This window comes from Aythya marila (genome assembly GCF_965140915.1).
Source record: "Aythya marila genome assembly, chromosome: 3".
Taxonomy (NCBI): Eukaryota; Metazoa; Chordata; class Aves; order Anseriformes; family Anatidae; genus Aythya; species Aythya marila.
Window position 1 is genome coordinate 52002079 of NC_139044.1, and position 20569 is coordinate 52022647.

Genomic DNA, 20569 nt, shown 5'->3' on the forward strand with positions numbered 1-20569 from the left:
AAATTGCTAGCTGGTGAAGGAAGTGTTTTTAATTAATGGGAGGTGTGTTAGCTCACGTTTCATAGAGGGAATAGGATAAGGGTTCATCTTCTACTAGTATTCATGTGCGTTCTTGCATCTGCTTGGGAATGAAGATTACTTTTTAATGTCAGCTTCGCTAAGGTACTTCCTGCTTTGCTGGTAGTAGAGACAACAAAGATGTCATAAACATCACCTTGCTTCAAAGCAAAAAGTTCAAGACTTATGTGAGAGTGGTGTCAGTGGACTAGGGCTTTCTTCTGCCAGTCAGAGGGAGAAGCGTTGTGTCTCAAATGAAGAGTTTGAATGCGTTTTGGAGAATGAGATGTGTTCGTACTCTAAGGGCGGGGAGGGGGAAGAGCTACTACCCCTATTTTTAACATGGATCATAGACTTGATGGCCTTGAAATCAGGGAGGACATAATTTAACCTAAGGTGTCTTTCATTCACAGAATCTTTTATGTATTAAGATTAAGTGCCTGTAGAGACCACACTGTTGTTAAAGGAAGTTGTGTGTTTTTGCTGAGGGAGCAGCACTCCCTGAGCTGCATTTCTCAGATGCAGTTCAAACTTGCTCAGAAAACTGAGGGATAAGTTGAGAGTTTTTGGTTGGTTGGTTGGTTTGCGTGTTTGTTTCTAGCTGTCCAACATGCATTATTCTTTTCCCAACCCATAAATGTATTCCTTCCCTTGTCTGTTGCATGGGTTGGAGAAGAGGAAGAGCTGATTAAGTTTTCCACTTTGCAAAGTCAACCATCATTGTCCCTTCCTTAAAGGGACAAGGACAGAGTCTTTGACTGGAGGTTAGCGTCTCTGATTCGAGGTGTCTCTGATTTGAGATTGGATGTCTTTCTAAAATACTGTCCTGTTTTCTTTGTAGCATGAGATTTTGGAGGTGTGGTGCAGGAGGACGGACTGTGATTGTAATTGTCCCTCATCAGCCTTTAATCAGCAAAAGTGTCAAGAAACTTAAGTGCTAAATAAATCATATTTAGTTGACTATAGTGACTTTTGTGTCCTGTATTATTTTAAAACATGCTTTTTTTTGTCATTATGGAGTGTTATGATGACATGGCAGTGCTGCAGGGAAAAGGTGACTCCAGCTCAGACAGACCCAACACAACTTCCACCCCTTATTCCATAACATTTGTGTCACAATCAGGTATAGAGAGGTATAGTTAAGCTCTATAAACAAAAGTGTTGGTTGTTTAATTTAAAATACGCTGCTATTTAATTCATAGTTTCAGTAGTGGGAATAAAACATCTGCATTGCTACAGAAAAGCATTAATAGATGCTCAAAGTATCTTGATGGATGGTTTGTTAATGAAACTGGTGACACTGTTGTGCTGTAATGAAATGTCTAAATTCAATTTATTCTTTTCAGAACTTTTGCCAAAATAATCTTTTCTTTTTCTGCTATCATAGTAAATTGCTTAAATAGAAGACACATGTATATTAGCATTCCAGCTTGAGCTAGGGGATAACATTGTGGCAGTATTTTTGTGGTGATAAAGTAATCTTATTGAAATTTGTTGTACAAATATCCTTCATTGAAATCAAAAGCTGTAAGTTCTGATATCCTCAGCCAGGCTGACATCAGCAAAGAATTTGATTAATCTTTTTTCTTGTTTTGCTAGAATAACCCCTACACCCTTAGGAGAAGGGAAAAGCACAGTCACAATTGGTCTTGTTCAAGCTCTTACTGCACACCTTAACATTAACTCCTTTGCTTGTCTGAGACAGCCTTCCCAAGGACCTACTTTTGGAGTTAAAGGTACGTAAGAGTTGCAAACTGTATGATCTGTTCCAGAATAAAGAATACTGCAGTTTTTTAGTGTCTTAATTACTCCACTAATGCAGTGGATTGCCTGAATAGGAGCATATTGTATTTTTGTTAAGTAACTTATAAAGGTTTCTCTCACACATCATCTCATGCAAGGTTCATGTCTGTGTTCATGTAATTATGTGTATTAATGATGCAGATAAAGGCCAAACATAATGAAAGGCCTGGGAATGAATTAGCCAGGAGGCATTTTGAGTGAGTACACACCCTTCCAGCCACACCTCTGCTTGGAGACGCTGCAGAGATGTCTCTAAATGTTACCGTTTAATTATCCCTTGAGAAGGAGTCCTAAGTCCGCTCATATTGATATGAAATATTTAAGCCAAGGAAGTTGGCTGTCATGTGTGGTTCAGCTGTGTCTGCATCATACGTTTAGCTAGGTCTCAACCTCATCTTCCTGTTCTTCTGAGTTGTCCCTCACATCCTGGGCTGCTGCATTTTTGCCTAAAAGGGTCTGAGGGCCAAGTAAGAGGCAGCCAGAGTTCAAGCTTCTCTTCAACACTGACAGGAAGTAATACAATCTTTTTTTTTTGTTTTGTTTTTGTTTTTGCCATTTCTCAGCTGAGATTGGTGCCTAACTGGGCAAACACTCCCCATCTGCTCTACTTTGCTTTGCTGAAGTTTAAGTTAACAAGTTTGATTTCAGCTGGAAGGCTCCTGGTGCTTGGTGCTTCTCAGCCAAGACTGGTGCATGTGAGTGCTTTAAATCCCTCCGCTCAACTTTTGTATAGGCTACAGCAAAATTCTTTGCTTGTGCCCTGGGAGGCGGTGGGGAAGGAGCGCTCAGGCAAGAGTGTGAAGGTTTCATGCAGAAGTAGTGCTTGCTCATTACTGCTGCGTCTTTCCACCCAACTGTTGCATGTGCATGATGGTGTCCCAAATCTAGACAAGAGCAGAGGGTTACCCTTATCTAGCTAAAGTCTGGGCCAGCCATTATGTGTAGACTTTCCTTTCAGTTCAAGAATTCTAATTTTATTGCCTGCTGAAAAAAAGCCATCAAGGTTTGAGGAAATCCTGTTTATTCGCGTGCATCATGAATTCCCTAATAAAATTCAAAATACTGAGAAATGTATCATCAAAGCTGTATGTTTAACTCTGTGTGTTTAAGGTGTTGTTTTTCCCAAAACTGATGTGAATCTGATGTGACTGTGTGCTTTATTGCGCAGGTGGAGCAGCCGGTGGTGGATATGCTCAAGTGATTCCCATGGAGGAGGTGAGACAACAATGGAGGCAGCAAATCCCTGTCCCCCTGGGAGCCAGGCTCTTCTATGTGGTGCCCAGAACCAGGGCAAGAGGCAGTGGGCACAAACTGAAGCACAGGAGGTTCCCTCTAAGCATCAGGAAGCACTTCTGTGCTGTGCTGGTAGCTGAGCATTGGCACAGGTTGCCCAGAGAGGTTGAGGAGTCTCCTTCCTTGGAGATCTTCAAAAGTTGCCTGGACATGTTGCTTGGCAAGAGGCTATAGGTGTCCCTGCTTGAATAGAAGGGTTAGACAAGGTGACCTCCAGAGGTTCCTGCCAATCCAACTAGTCTGTAGCTCGGTGAAAAAAGTCCAATTTAGAGCTCTGCAAGATCACTGCCAGTCAAAACTGGTGAGGTGCCATGGCAAAAGTACACACAGCTGGTCCCAACAGAGCAGTCATGCAATGTTTGGGTGCTGTTTGCACTAGAGTACCATCATAGCAAGGGCTGGTGTAAGCTGTTGTTGGTGCTTCTCAGCTGTCGGTACTACAGTGCAGTTAAAACTGACCTCTCATCTCCTTGTGTAAGATATATATATGTATATATATATATATGTGTGTATATATATATATTTAAAACCACCTTATATAACACTAATCTAATTTAAATGGCTGATTTCAGATTTTTCCAAAAAGCTTTGCTGGACAAACTTTGTATCAACAAGGTTCATGCCTGATCTGGTACAACCTGTTCTATTATGGCTTGCAGAAAGCTGGCATGAAACCATAAAGCCAGCAAGCGCTGTGTGCACTGGAGGATTTGGCAGTAATCTGCACATCTGACCCATGTCAAATTTACACTGCTGGTAATAAACTGATGTAGTATCAATCATGTGGAACTGTAGCCCCAGGCTTTCCATTCCTGGGTCATTTAGCAAAGAATAAAGACATTTGTGGCTTTGTTTGACTAAGCTCAGAGTAGTTTACTACTACTCAGGTGGAAGCAAGTCCTTCATATAGTTCCATACATTCTCAACCTGTAATATTTCCTCTACAATGATAGGTGACTAATTTGAGCTGCAATCTCAAGGAGATGGCAGTGTTGTTTTTTTTGTTTGTTTGTTTGTTTGTTTTCATAAATTTTTGAGATTAAAAGGTTGTGTTAAAGGCATTTTATAAAGAAAAAAAAAAATTCTGTTGCTTTCACCATCTAGTTCAATCTTCATTTGACTGGAGATATTCACGCTATAACGGCTGCGAATAATTTGCTGGCTGCTGCTATTGACGCTAGGATCTTGCATGAGGGCACTCAATCTGATAAGGTGAGAATTACTTTCTAATATCCACATGACTCTTTTTTTTTCTTTTTGAATTTTCAGTAAATTGAATTTCATAGTAAACTAAGTTGACTATCTTCTGTTTTCACTGTGTGAATGGAAACAATTGCTGAAGCCATTCTGTATTCTGCTGGGAAATTATGCTTACCGAATATATTTTTCTGGCAAATATCTGTCATAAAATAGTCTTTAAGATAAGCATCTTATGCCCAGAAGCTTGTCAACCATTTTAGACTTTACTAAGTAGGCTAATAAAAGATGTTTTTTCTCTCTCCAAATTTTATTCTTTTTAATGATTTGTATAGTCCTTTTTGAAGTTAGAAGTTATGCTTCTGATACATAGTTGGGTATGATGTACCTGAGGAAGAAGAGGTGTGGGGAAATAAATTAAATCCTCTTCTCTCTACCAAGTCTTTTGTGAACTTAATACAAATGCTAACTTGAGTACATGTATTTAAAGAGGAAAGGAGAAGAAAAGAACCTCTTCTTTTCAACTACTTGTTAAAACTGAGCGGGGTTGTCTTGTCCCCCTTGGTGCAACACAAATGTGCATTTAGGCTGATTTGCAAATGATAGTTACAGTTTGAGTAATATGGCCCTTGGTTAAAGCTTTAAAGGATTCCAGTTTCAAAAATAATCCAAAACTTTTCTATGGAGACTTAGAAAAACGGTATTTTGGGTAATTGCATTTAAGCTACTACATAGGCACTGTTTAAAAATTTACCACCTTCTGAGAACTGTTTTTTAAATGTCTATCCAGAAGTCCACAGCTTAGGTGGTTGGGAAATTCTTACTGAAATTAATCTAAATAAAAGAAAATTAGGAGCTTTTTATTTTAAAAACTATCTTTTCATTAACTTTGCATGTTGTTTTTTTTTTTTTTTCTAGGCTTTGTATAACAGACTGGTTCCAGTAGTTAATGGTGTGAGAGGATTTTCTCCTATTCAGTTTGCCCGTTTGAGAGTAAGTTGTTAATGTAGTCTTTCTCCAGTTACAGTATTTCTTCATAAAATATTATCTTATGCAACTTTTTGAAAGTTATTTGACGTATGGGGCCAAGTTTGTATAAACCTCCCTCAAGACCAGGATCTTTCTAAAAGCATCCTACTTGAAGAAATAGGATCTGCGTCTGATATTATTTTCATAACTAGCATTTTTGCTATTTTCTCCTGAAATAAACCAATTTTTTTTCAAATGGTGCGTCTCTCCTGATGAAATATTGAAGTCAGAGTTTTAAAATACTTTTCCTATTATGGTAAAGTCACATTTGAAAGATCAGATTCTTTGTTGTTGCAGTATTTTCTGGTTTTGAAAGTTTATTGTAACACATTTTGCTGGGGTTTTGTTGATGTCTATTTGATAACCTCCTTCATTGGAGGGACGGAAGTGTATTTCTGTGCATACTATGCTTTTGCAACCCATCTTGCTTCCTGAATGCTTCCAGAAGAACTTCTATACAATTCTTGTAAGAAGAATGTATCTGGATATGAGGCTTCCACTCAGAAAGATAAATAACTAGAGAGCAATGCAGGCCACTAGTGTTGGGAGAGAATATGGACCACTTATACATGAACCTTAAGAACAGTTTCAATCTTCTATTTCCATTTCCACGTTTGTTGTTGGCTTTGGGGTCCTGACCAGTGTTGTTTCAGAGGCAGTGGGTGGCAATTGATAGCTGCCAAGTGCATACACAGGTGCATTTGGAACTGAGGGAGGAGAGGGGAAGAAAGGATAGAAGTAATACCAGCTTCTGGTTTTAAAAAATACATCTGTGATGCTTGGTTAATTCACTGAGGAATGCTTTCTAGTGCCAGAGAAAATTAAGATTTTTTTTTGAAGACTGCAGTTTTTAAACACAATTTTCTGATCTAGCTTTATGTAGGTTCACCTAAAAAAAAAAAAAAAAAAAAAAAAAAAAAAGGTTGGTGTTGCTAAAATCATGAATCTGTAGCCAAAAGATATTGTCTCATTCATTATGGGTGATGGCCTATTCAAGTGAATTTTTTCATTTCATTTGAAGATAAATCACACAAGACAACACATGGATGGGTCTTTCAAAGATTTTCACAAACGAGCAAGCAGTTAATTATCTTTTTCTTAGCAAGTGATAAGGTTGAATTTTTTTTTGGTTTACGTTAAGTTTCTTCTGTATAAGAAAGGGCGCTCTCATTTAATTGCCTAAAAGTATTTCTACTTTTTTATTTCATTCTTCCATCAACAATGCCTCTGTTTAAGTTACAGGCACCTTTGTATGTGCTTTTTTTTAATAGTTTCAGCTCTGAATTGCTTCTTTCCCAAATGCTTGTGTAAGGTGGGTGTGGTAAACGAGAACAGCTATACCGTTTGAAGCAAAATAGCCATTTTATTGCTTTTTTAAAAACTTTGTTTTTTTTTCCCATAGAGGCTGGGAATAAACAAGACTGATCCTGGAACATTAACAGAAGAAGAGATCAATAAATTTGTGCGTCTTGATATTGACCCATCCACAATAACATGGCAAAGAGGTATATAATCAGAAAGCTGCACTTCATCTTGTCTGTTTATCATAAATTATTTCCTAACTTGCTTCATTTTACCTGAATCAGAGCTGTGTCTGCTCTCTGACTCTTAAGAGTAACCCATTTGCAAGAGAGAAATTTGGGTACATAACAGGTACATAACAGGTTTGGAAGTAGTATGTAGCTCTAAATTTGGTTAAATATCTACAGTAACTCGAGACTTTGCTAATATTCTGAAGAATAGATTGCCGAGTGACAGTTCAAGTACCTTGTCTCTCTCCCATTAGATAATATATCTTAAAACATACTAAACTGCCTTTTCTGTGCATTTTTACAAGTTTTTATCTCTCTTTACTTAACTGTGTCTGTTACGGTTTTTGGTTTGTTTGTTTGTTTTTAATATTTATTATATTTGGCTTTGGTCCCTGTTCCTCCCCAGTTCAGCAGTCTGGGTTGCTCAGAGACTAAATAGACCTAAGGGACTGTATATAATATTGTATGTGCATTTATATATCCTACATTTAAGGTGTCATGAGTTGTTTGCTTTGTTAGGAAGAAGAGGTGAAAGATGTGATACAGTTTCAACTATGTGTGCCAAGCAAACCAGTGTCCACTTTCTTGCTCTTAGGCAACTCCCCTCTGCGTTTTCCAGTTCTGCTGGATTAAGTTTCAGTGTTGACTTCAATAACTGTATTTTTCTTTTTTAAACAAATAGACTGTGTCAAGTTTTATGCTAAATGATACTAGATTTTATTTTTTTCCCCTAGTTCTTCAGCACTGACATTATTAGATTAAAATTATTGTTAAATAAAATGTATTGATGATGCTCAGAGAAATATATAATGGTGCAGCTCAGTGAATGTATTGAGAGACTTAGCCATGCTTTACTGTGCCCTTTGCAGGCATGTCATCTCAGAGTTGGAATATTTTCTCAAGATAATACTGGGGAATGCAGCATAAGACATGTTTTATTAATCACACAGTGTGTCTGTGTGGAAAGGACCTGTATGGGGATGAAGGAATAATAAAAATATTTAGTGTAATGTGACTCATCGTTTTTATCAGCACTGGTTTGGGAGGAGGCAACATTACTCAACAGCTGTTAACCTCGAATTATTCATTTTATATAATGTTAGTGCAAATTTCATTCTACATGACTCTGTATGATGTACAGATTTTAAACATTTCAGGAAAAACTGTTTTAGGAAAGGCTTAGATAATTTCAAAAGTGTTCTGTTTGGGACTATTTCTGCAATCCATGTATCTGCAAAGCTTGTTACTTAGCAGAGACTTTGTAGGATAGAAGAGAGAGCTATCAAATTGTCTGAGGATGAATTTTAGTCAGGACCTCTTTCCTTGGAAGTGTCACAAGCTTAAAGTTTATCTTACACTAGCTTGAAGAGGTACAGCATACTAAAAGAGGGAAAACCTTCCCCCTGCTCACTGTTCCCTTGGTATTCATTTCCTGTTTAGAGGATAAGACAGTAGATATATCAAACCTAACATTTAGTTGAAACTAAAGCTCCCTGAAAAGTTTACTTTAGGTAAGGAGGAGGAAAAATTTGGAGAAGGAAAAACTGTTTCTGTGGCAAAAACAATTCTTTCATATGATATGACTTCTACATGCAGCTACTGCAGTCTTCATAGAGGATTAGTTCTTGCTTTTCTCCCAGCCCACTCACAATCCTGAACTGGGATTTGTAAAGGAATGAGACTTAAAGTCCCTCTTGTGTAATTATGCTGTCCTTTACTGTACAGTCAAATTTGTTAATCTCCAAAAACAGCAGGAAAAGTAGGAGGAGATGATGTCACTGACCTTCACTACAGACAATCTGTCTGGAGGTTCTTGATTCTCTGCCTCAGAACGAACAGTGCTCAAATCTTCATCAGAAGAATGACTTAATTGCCAAGCTATAGGTTGTACTGCTCAAGAGTACATTCCACCCTTTCCTTTAGGGCTGGTGCAGACTGAAACATCTGTAAAGATAAAAACCTGTAAGAAAGAGAGGGCCTGTTTTTGCATTTGTAGGGATTACTGCTCCTGGGAGTGAGAGGACTTGGAGTTGTCTTTTCTAACAGACACAACCTCCTAATATTTCTTCCTAAGAAATATCCTGATGAGTTCCCAGCAGATTAGAACACTTCTTCGCAATCCTTCCTTTTGGTTCCTATAAAGGCACGTCTGAAGTTGCATGTTGTCAGTGCAGCGTTGGAGAACTTGGGTTGCTGTGATTGTTTGCAAAGTTAGCAATTCCACGGGATGGTTTGGACATACCCTTGCAATATCTAAAGTGTTTGCAGGTTAGAAAGACAGTTGTCTAAAAGTGAAGTAGTGTTGAATAGCAGATGGTTGGTCTTGGCAATTGAAAAAAACCTTTCTTTGAATGCTGTGCAACTCAATGTGGAGTTAGTTACTGTGATGTGTAAGAAAGTGACTTGTCTGGAAGAACCGATCTGACAACATAATCATCCTTTAAAAGAGAAACAGACCAAGTTTAAGCTACATCATGAGTCTTAAAAATCAACTCTTAACAAGTCAGTGAAGAAGCAAATGATTTGAGGTAGGTCTGAGGTGCATTCTAACTACTAAGTCCGATTTCTCAGATGTAGGTAAAACATTAAGTTGTACAAGTGAATGTCTAAAATCTGTTAGCTGAAAATATTGCTCAGAGAAATTGTATTCAAGTTATTTCGTCCTGTCATCTAGTGGTATCACACAGAAGGCAGAAACCAAATCAGCACCACTACATGGTTCTGTTCAAGTAGCTGAATCTTACACACGTAACAGGTATGCTTGGAAAACATGCAGACCCCTGAGTCCTTGTTAATGTTCTGCTTTTGCTATTCCCTTATTTCAGTGGTGGACACAAATGATAGATTCCTACGCAAAATAACGGTTGGCCAGGCGAATACAGAAAAAGGATTTGTCCGTCAGGTATGTGAAGTGATTTAATATATCTCATTCTGGACAGGCTTTGCTGTAGAGGCTGAGATACTTGCTATCCTGTAATTATTTCAGCATGTTTCTTTGAATTGTAATGCTAACATCTGTTGATATTGTATAGCATTCTTGCAGTGAGACTGATTGCGTTAATGAGTAACTGAAGTTTCAGAAACAGAAATCAATGCATGTTGCACAAAGTGCTGGAAAAACTTGAAAAAAATGTATGTTAAGGATCCAACCTTGTCTTCCGATGAATATAAAAAAGGCAAAGAAAAAACTTGCATTTATCTTTGCCCTCATAAGATAAGTTTGTTCAACTTTTATTCCTTTTTCTTAAGTTCCCCAAACTATATGAAGTATTTGTGTAATTTAAATTACATGTAAATTTAATTTTAAATTAAATTTAAATTTAATGTTAAATAACTGCAGGCAAGGGTGTATCATGTGTCACTGGTTCCATTGGTGAGGACTGAAAATGACTGTTAGTTCTCCAGTCAAGTTTTCTTTTCCTATTGTGCATCTCAGCTTTGGGATCTAAATTGTAAGAAATTGACCATGTGCTTAAGGCTTTTAATGTGTTGTCTTGAAGGTGCTGTTCTGAAAACAATTTTTACGCTTTTCAGCAGTGTAAAAAACTAGCCTCCATTACTGTATGAGAGCTTCTGGAAGTTTTTTAAGGAACTTCTATTGAAAATATGTTGAAAGCCAGATTTTGCTGACGTTATCTGGAAAAGTGTTTGTGGTGTCATGTGGGTAAATCCAGTCCTGAAAAAATGCCAGGTAGAATACAAATTCCAGGTGAAGCAGATTCATTGCAATGACGTAGAGTTTTTCCCAATTTGATGAGGGTTATTGTCATCTAACACTCTGGATCATGAAATTCATGAGGTTCTGACTATTTTGAAGTGAAGTAAATGGTTTTGTGGTATATATCAGGTTTTGCTTCTTTTTGGAACTTTTGTTGTCTTCTTTATAATTTCAGATCTCCTTTAAGGTTGGTGTCTAAATAAAGAGACCAAAAAATAGTGCCAATGTTATTGTTCAGTTCAGCATATAAAACAGTCTGATTGGAGAAGCAAATTGGAGAGAATCACTCATTTCTTTTGAACACATAGGTAGAGAGTTTTCTGTCTGTTACTTGAAGAAAACTCAGTGTTAGCTAATACTTATCTCTGATAATGGGTTGGGACTAAATTACAGTGTTTGGTACAAGTTTCTCTAGCACTTGTTGAAGATGTTTTTGTATATTTAGATTTGTTTCAGTGACTCATTGTGATTATTAGCTTTAAGCCAGGTTCTGTCAGCCTTAGTGTGCAACATGTTACCACTATAATTATGCTGCTGAGTTAAATGTGGGTTGTTTTAGTACAGAATAGTAGTTGATGTATGGCTGTCAAATTCTGCCATACCCATTCGTATTTTATATGGACTTACCACCTAGAAATAGAGAACAGTTAGGAAAACTCATTTCAGAGCCTAGCCAGAGATCCAGATAAAACAGGACTTCATAACTAACAGATGCATTTTATAAATATTTGGAGTGATGTTTTAGCACTCTTAAAAAATCAATGACACCTGTGTAAAATGGCAGAGCACAGCAGGCACAAAAGTATGCATTTTAATGAACGGGGATGCTGTGGTTTCTAAAGAGTATTACATGACTGATGGCCTTGATCCTGCAATTGAATCCATGTGGGTGGATCCTTTCATCAACAGAGAACTGGCTTTCCAGCTAAGGCTTCTGTCAGCACTTCATAGGTGTATAAAGGTTATTAGAGTTAAAATAGCACCTGCTATCACAACCTTTTGTGCCTGTTTTTTTTTTCAATTAAATATTGTGTCACTCTTTGAGCATCTACCAGTGAATATTTTTTTCCTGGCCTTTTGGGTTTACCAAACAGCAATGATAATAAAAACTTAATTTTTTGTGTCCTGATAAACATCCTGATGAAGTTAGAGTATGTTCCACTATATGGGTTACACATAAATTTCTGAGGCTTTTTTCCTGTCTTACATTTGCTATAATGACTTGCAGGGGTGTTCTTCTTAACTTGAGAAAAGATGGCAGCATGTCAACTCAACACTAACAATGTTAATTGTGTACCCACCTGTTTTGTTGTGTATAGAACTGCTTCTAGAGGGTACAGAAAACTCGCTTTGTGACTTCAGCATTTCATTTGAATCCTTGTGCTGCAAATCTCAACTACAATATTAATTCTTGTTTTCCATGGTATCTCTCTGTTTTTGCCCAATCCAGGAAAGTGCTCAGATGTCCTCAGGAGTTTTGACTAAGCTTGCAGGCTGACATAGTGGTCAGCCTCATAGGACTGCTTTGGGCTGTAGCCATCAAGACAGAACCTTATAGCAGAAACACAGGGAAGAAATTCTTCTCATTCACCCCAATTTCATCCTTCTAGCACAAGACAGTAGTCTTTGTGCCTTTCTTCTCTGTTTATATCTGACAGCATGTGGCCTGGGCTCTACTAAGAGTAGATTAATGCAAATACTGCTAATATGTTCTGCAAGGTCTTAAAGAAAATTAAAGGCCACAGCTTTCATTCTGCTGAGGCACTGCACGGTATGGATGAACTTCCATAATATTAAGAAGAAATATTAATATTTCCATAATATAAAGAGCAATAGGATTGATATAGCACATATTTCTTGTTTGTTTTTCCTAACAGATATTTGCTCATTTACTAAAGGGGGGGGGGGCATATGTTTTACATCGTCATAAATCAAGCATAAAACCTGGCAGCACTGACTCTAAAACTTGAATTTACATTGAAAAGAATGATCAAATGTAACAAAAATGTTTTTGAAACTAGAATTTAAGATAAAAACAAAGCCCCAACAATGCTGTGCTCATGCCAGTAAAGTTGAAATCACATCTGGTGTCTTGTGTGTGTTGTTTTTTTTTTTGCCACAGGAAAAATTTTTGGTCCTTCAGGGAGCTTCTGCTAAGGATAATGTGAGCCAAGGGGCTAAGCACTCTGCAAGAATAGTCCCCAAGTAAATGAAGTGTAACGAAGAACATTAGTGAGGAACTATAAACAAAGTGTTTGAAGTTACTGTAGTCTGAGTAATCTCAAAAGCTGTAGGTTACAATTTAGAACTTGTTTGAATTCCAGCATCTTTCCTGGGTCCGTTCCTGGTAATTCCCTGTGAATATTTGACCTGACTTCGATTTGGTTAATTTCTCATTTTTATTTTACAGGCTCAGTTTGATATTGCTGTTGCGAGTGAAATTATGGCAATCCTGGCACTCACCAACAGCCTGGAAGATATGAAGGAGAGGCTGGGGAAAATGGTGGTGGCTAATGACAAGAAAGGAGAACCAGTAACAGCAGAGGATCTGGTATGTTCAGTGCTGTAGAGTTATGAATAACCTCTGATTCGTTTGTTTTGCTTCTTGAAGCATTGTAAGGACAGGTGCATGCCAAGCTTTTTGCTTTGAACAACGCAGTCAGATATCGAAGAAAAATCTTCTGGCCAAAACTTGCTTGCAATGAGAACAAGGTGTTGAACTTATTCCTCCAAGTCTTCTGGTAACATCTGGGTCAGGATGTCTCTGCTCTCCATAACCTACCTGGATAGATTTCTGCAGTTATTAAGGCAAACAAATTTGGTGCTGGAGTGAGTCAAAGAGCATAGTTTCCTGTTTGAGAGAGCTGGTAATGTTTGCTACTGTATTTGTGAAGTGTGCTCAGATATTACAGTGATAGTTACCACATGAATGCTTATACCACTAGATCAGAATGAAAACAAACTGTTACATGTTTTGTAAGTGCTTGGGGTAGGATTATCTCCTCACATCATTAGAACTTTTTTTCCTCACCTGCACCCTCATAGGTTCTGTTAACTCCCTCCTTCAACTTCTGAAAAAGGTTAATATGTTCTTCCTTTATGTCAAATCCTAGTTCTTATAGCTAGAGTGTGAGTCAGTAGGCAGTGGTTGGAAGCTCACACCTGTCTGTGTGTGGCAGGTTCTGGTGCAGTCAAAAGTTGCCCATTAACCCTTGTAATCCAGCTGCATGTCAGGACTAAGCTCACTGCTTGGTACTAATTTACTATAAAATCACATTACTTGTATTCTGAAGCCTAATTGCCAAATTAAGATCATGTACTGCAGATAAACAGCACACCATAAATACAAGAAATGAGATAATGCTTTGCTTTCATTCTTTATCTGTCATCAAAATACGTCCTGGTGGCAATTGTGATATGCCTTAGAGCTGTGCTTTCATGCCACCGTGATGGCAATGACAGCCAGCATCACACAGACTAATTCCCTTTATGCAGTGAAGTGTTTTATCCCGTTTGTCCCTTTTATATGGACAACTGCACAAACTTGCTGCATTTTAAGAACGAGCAAAAGAACCTTGTCAGCAAACATAGCAAATCCGCAAGCAGGGAATGTCTTCACAACTATAACAGATTCCATTTTAACAAAGAAATGAAAATATGGTATCTGGCTCTCATGGGCTTATGACTGAAATGAAGATAAGGGTATAAAAATTTCTAAGTAAAATCATCATTAAAATTCAGAGCAAAAGCTATTCCCAGTTATACAGGAAACTCACATACTCACATTTTAAGGCACCCTTGCATGGGTCATATAAATTCTGGAATATCCTTTATGAAGAACTGCATTTAATATTCCAGTTGCTGAAGGTTTGACTTTGTCTGGCTCAGCTGGTAGAGGGTGAGGATACTTACAGTATCTTATACTGTATATCCAAAAAAATTAAATTTAATTGAATTTTAAAATAATTAAATGAATTATTGATGCTACCCTTGTATGAGGGTACTTTAATGTATTAATATTGCAAAATATTTAACCTGTCTTCAACCACTTAATGCTAATCAGCTTGATGAATGAAAGCAGTATGTCTGTTTCATCTATAGTTCTGTGAAAATGTTAGAGCTGAAATTCTGAAAAGTGCACAAAATATTACAAAATTTTTCCATTATGTCCATAAAATGAAATGTATGCTCAGTAAAAAGTCTTTGTAATTTGTTATTCTTCGCCATTTTCTAAACAAATGTGCTGTGCTTAGCATCTCAGTTGTTTGATAGTGTCACTTGTGCTGAGCAGATGCTTCTAGTATTTCTCCAAAGCATTTTTCTATATTATACAAAAGAAGAACTGCCCAAAAAAAACCAAATATCACAGTGTCAAAGATATGTGTTAGGTTCATCTTGCAGCTATACTGTTGCATTCTTTGTCTTCTGCAAGGTTTCTTCATCTCATGTACAGGGACAATTTTGGTGCATATCCATGACTGAAATGGAGAAACTCCTACCTCCTTTGCAGGATGTGCTACAAGTGAGAATGAAAACTATACAAAGAATAGGAATATGTTTTCACAGTTAAGGCAAAAAAGTGCCTCTTAGGAGAGTTGAATTCTATTCCGGTGTTTTTCACAGAGTTTTGTGTATGATGCTGTTTCCTTACAAACTGATTCTCATGGTACACGAGGAGTTGTGTGTTCCTCAGGTCTGGCTTGATACTCAGGAGCTAAACAAATCAAATCTGTGTAAAGGGTGAAACACTATCAAAAACTTTTAATGGGGAGAAATTATTTTTATGTTGATTAGGGGTGAGCACCCAAAATTAGTGAATACTTTTGAGTTTAATCCTTGTTTGTACTGTGGTTTTTTTGTTGTTGTTGTTTGTTTGTTTGTTTTTCTGGAAACAAGAACAATTGTTAATTTCTTCATAGTTATTAATGTTGGTGATGAAGTCAGATGTCATGATGTTGGGATTTAAGAAATGTCCAAAAAGGAAATTAGTAGTGGCTTTTCTGACTTTCTTCCTCAAATTAAATATGTATTACTTTGTACAAGGGAGAGCACTTACGAATAACTGTACTGTACTGCACTTGTGAAAGTATCCTGTATAAAGTTGAATCTTCTGGAAACAAGAAGCAAGAGGTGTATGATCAGAGAGTATACCATGTCATAATTCATACATAAAAAGAAGATAAGTTTCAGTTAGGTTGGGTGGTGCTTCGTCTTTGTTCCTATTGGTGATCAGTCTGTTTGAGCAGCCTGCAACTAAACCTACCATTTCTAGACTTTAAATGTAGTATCCTTACCGCAGTCTACAGGTACCTTAAAGGAGGCTGTAGTGAGGTGGGGGTTGGTCTATTCTCCCATGTGCCTGTTGACAAGACAAGGGGGAATGGGCTAAAGTTGCGCCAGGGGAGGTTTAGGTTGGATATTAGGAAGAAATTCTTTACTGAAAGGGTTGTTAGACATTGGAACAGGCTGCCCAGGGAAGTGGTTGAGTCACCATCCCTGGGTGTCTTTAAAAGACGTTTAGATGTAGAGCTTAGGGATATGGTTTACTGGAGGACTGGTTAGTATTAGGTCAGAGATTGGACTAGGTAATCTTTGAGGTTTCGTCCAACCTAGATGATTCTGTGATTCTGTGATCCACTCTACCCCAGCTGCTTGTGCTACCTGTGTTGTTACTGTGCTTCTTCAATCCCAGCTTTTGACTCCCCTTCATTTGGACTGCACAGATTCCATCTCCTATGTGTTAGAAAAGGATTCCTTTAGGATCAAGGAGAAGAGATCTTCGCTTGTGGTGCAGATATCCAGACTAAGTGCTGGTCCAGCCTGATGTGTAGTGTAGATACCCTAGGCTGTAAGCACACTGCACATTGCAGCTAAAGCTTTATAGGCGGGATGGGACAGGACTAAGCATTTACAAGTGGACATCTGTGAACTGTAACTTTGGTATTCCAAAGGTTTTTATCTTGAGCAAATTTTCACATGTGATAAAAGGTTTGAACCCTGAATTTTCATTCTCCTTCAGAACTGGGGGCAGAGAGGAGGCGTAAAATCTTTACAGCTCAGAAAGGAAAGACGTCAAGACCAGCAAATATAGGAAAAATGCTATACATGCTTTTACAATACTCTTATTCCAAAAACAGTTCAAGCATTTTGGCTTAAATTTTCATAAAACAAAATCAAGATTAAAAGCTTGAATCTATCATAACCACTTGGCATGGAACATTTTAGCCCAAAAAACTGAAAGTGCTTATAGCTTTAACAAATTTAAAGGTGGCTTTATCATTTTAAAGGAGTGTTTTCTGCCCAACATGAGTAATAGGTGGTGGTCAGTCCTATCTGCAACTAAAAAAAATAAAATAAAATCTGGGGTTTGTGCTTTTATATATGCAACCAAGGTTGAATTTATTTAAGTTTAAATGTCTGACAGTAGTTCGTAGTTCACTGAAATCTGTGTGAAACAAAACCACTAAAACCTTCTCTGTGATTTGTTTCCAGAAGTACACACACTATACTTCACAAAAACACAATTGCTCTTAATTTTGACTTTATATTCAGTATATTTAGAATAATCCAATGGTAAAACCTAAAATATACATTGGCAGATATAAACCAGATGCAGCGGCATGCTAAAAGTAATAGAAAAAAGATAAATTGAATATTTCATGAATTGAGAAGACTCCTTCCATAAGAGTAATGGATTAAATATCTAGCCTCTGTAATGGAACATATAGAAGTCTTTGCCAAAATGTGGTGTTCATTGTACAGTATTTTGAAGACTGAATTGGTTTTTGGCTTTTACAGCCTAGAAAAGTTTTGATGGACACATGCCATATCTTTATGTGAAATTAAATGGGTATGTATGCCCTAGATTAGTATTTCAGCAGCTATGAAAAAATATTAAATAAAAGTCACTTTTTTTTTTAATAAGACTTCTCAGTTTGCTATCTCTACCATGCTGTTAGATTTCGAGAATTCCGGGGGTGAAAAAAGCTTCATATTTATTTTTATAAATGATCTGTCAGCTGAATATGTTTTGTTCCCTGGTTCAACAGAAACACTGTGTACATACTTTACTTTAAACGCAAGTAGTTACAGCCCTTCTTGGTTTAAGGTTTAGGTTTTTTACAGAACCGATATTGTAGAAAAATATTATCATTTTGTTAGGGACTATAGTTTCAAACAAAGGGAAGATATAAGTGCTTCATTATTTTTCTTTTAGAGAAATGTGCTGTTTCTCTGCCCTTCAGTCTGTATAACCCTTACTCATTTCACAGTAGTTGCTCTCAATCACCTTGCTTGTCATCTAATGCTGGCTTTCATTTCCACTCTCGATAAACTTCAGAGACCGTTCCTGTGGAAGTGGTTTTGAAAGTGTGGGGTTTTCATCTAGGTTTGCCTTTCCTGTGTCACGTGTGTAATTTACTTTGTGCTCTGTGATCTTTGCAGTCCTGGGGAGCACACCTGCCCCGATGGCCGATGGGAAGATGGAAGGAGTATTGCTTCCAGAAGTAGAACTTGGGATCAGTTCCAGAAGGGAACCCAAGAGAGATGCCTGTCTGTATTACATTTGATCCTGAGTTCTACTTCTTTCTGCTGACAGAGAGTTAGTAGAAAGCTAATGATCCTTAGGCTCTTACATGCTTAATTGGTGTGTAAGTGTCTAAGCCTCTAATGCTTCTATAAAAAATTTACCTACCTCTGAATTAGAAATGGGAACCTGATTCCTCACATGGCTTTGCAAATCAGATCCAGGACTTCAAGTGAGCTGTGGCAATTTTTTACTAGCTGCTTGGGGGATTGGGGTTATGAAGGAACAAAAAATTTGACAGTGATGGTAGATGGATATGAAAACTTCATAGGCTGTTTAGTTTTTAAGGACTGTTGTTGACACAATGCAGATTTAAGAACCATGAAGGCAGACAGATATGATGTGTGCTAATTGGAGGGGTTTTTTTTGTCTCTTCTTCTATGCTTTCTGCTTCAGATACAATGAGATGGGTCCAGATGTACGATTAGTATGAATGAAAATTTCCAAAAAGTAAAAATGTATAGGTATAAAGGAAGTATTTGTTTCTTTTTATTCTTTTATTTATTTATTGTTTTACTTCACTGTTTTATCAGGTTAGTGAAGAGTTATCAGAAAGCAAAGGAGAGAAGATACGAGCCATTATTGACTAGGAGGGGTAGGGGAAAATGTCCTTTTTTTCCCCCTTCTTTGTTATTGCCTTCTCCCCCAAAATCTTTCCACTCAGTATAGCTTGAGTCAGCAAATAGCGGTTTGCATGCTTGCTTTGAATGAGCTGGTGGTCCAGCATGAAGCAGACAACAGAAACTTTACTTCTAATCGAATGTTACAGCTGGCATGAGTTAACACTTGTCAGTCCTCAAGCAGGTTTCAGAAGAAGAGCATTAGGGTTGATCAGCTAGTTAAACTTGCTATTGACCAGCTGAAAGACCTGATATAAAGTTTACCATTTGGCTTTTTTTCTCCAGAAAGTTGAATATTGTTTACAATTACAATCGTCTTTTACATGGTAAGGTTGGAAAATATCTCAGTGGTAAGGTTGTAAAATATCTCAGTGTTAATGCACTGAAAGCATCAGCAGCTGTTTCTCTTTTAGCACGATAGATGGTAAATGTATAGCTTATTCTGTATGGTATTGGAAAAACTGAGATGCAGGAAGAAAATGGGTAAAATCAACCAGCTTTTTTCTTCAGATATGTCTGTTGCCTGTAACCTCCTGACTAGCATGAGTACATAATACTGCTTTTTGTGGGACAGAATACAAACAACTTAACTAGCAGTTACAGCTAGGAGCTAGTCCTAAACATTGTTTAGGTCAGCTGGTGGTGGGAGGGGAAGAGTTGTGCCTGTAGTGTGAGAAAAGCTTTACCAGCTGGCTGCAGAATTAATCAAGCAGTAGGAAAACAACAGGCTTACAGGTGCATTAGTTAAGTGTATTGAAAAGTCTGATTTTTCATGAATTCAAATTTTGCACTGTGATAACAGGAGAAACAATATTTTTTTCTGTAAACTAGAAGGATTAAAAAACAGGTTTTATTGAAGAAATAACTAGCAATGAAATTTGTACCCTTTCATGTAACATTGGTAGGCTTGGGACTTCAAGTGCCTCAAATTTTTAAAATCCATTTAACCTTTTTTTATAAAGGAAATGGTTATATGGAACAAATTTTAAATTTAATATCCTAAAAAATATGCCCACTTTTTATAAAGACGTATTTTAAACGTGACTAAGGTGACTAAAACACAAGAAATCAAAGGCAACAGCAGTAGCAGTTATTTTTATGTGGTCGTGAAAAGAAGACTTATTGATAAAGTATTGAATTTACGTTGTATTCTAACGTTAGAAAATGTTATGAGATACTGGTGAAGCATTGTTTAACTGGTGAGTTTTGTTATGCATTTTTAAGTTCTTTATCTGAAATAAGTAGTTCATAATCTTTACAAATTAAAACAGTGTATCTGTAAAGGAACTTGTGAAAGTGAAAAGTGGCAATAATTTTGTTTTTCTTTTTAAGATATTTTCCTTTTCTTTGTACTTAGACTGTCAGCTTTGGACTCAAATGAGTAGTTGGGTATATGTACAGAATAGCATCAGGTGTCTTCTGTGGAAGAGGTGGAGCCTCACACATTGTCGCAGAGAGCTGACGCTCTGGAGTTTCCTTGGGTTTTGGATCCTAAAGCTAGAAATAAAACTTGTAGAATTTACTCCGTTAAGAAACAAAAAAATATTCTTTGTTAATCTAGAAAAAGGAAAACCGTATTGTTTTGCTACCAGTTTCTCATATTACATCTTTGTATGGATCTGTTGGGATTTGTAGACGGTAGAAGTTTGTAAAATGAAAGGAGCCTAAAAAGATAAAATCCTTCCCTCCTTTCCTTTCCTTCATTCTCCTCCAAGGAAACACTTGCTAAGCTTTA

At 37.3% G+C, this 20569-nt stretch overlaps 1 protein-coding gene across 1 annotated transcript in view; it reads left to right on the plus strand.

Moving 5' to 3' along the window:
* Positions 1 to 20569, plus strand: part of MTHFD1L (methylenetetrahydrofolate dehydrogenase (NADP+ dependent) 1 like) — a 149141-nt gene that overhangs the window by 35383 nt on the left and 93189 nt on the right. The window contains exons 12-18 of the mRNA XM_082757822.1: positions 1657 to 1793; positions 3029 to 3075; positions 4258 to 4365; positions 5269 to 5343; positions 6782 to 6884; positions 9737 to 9813; positions 13040 to 13180. Of these exons, the coding sequence (XP_082613948.1) occupies positions 1657 to 1793; positions 3029 to 3075; positions 4258 to 4365; positions 5269 to 5343; positions 6782 to 6884; positions 9737 to 9813; positions 13040 to 13180 (688 nt within the window). The remainder of the gene's footprint in view (positions 1 to 1656; positions 1794 to 3028; positions 3076 to 4257; positions 4366 to 5268; positions 5344 to 6781; positions 6885 to 9736; positions 9814 to 13039; positions 13181 to 20569) is intronic.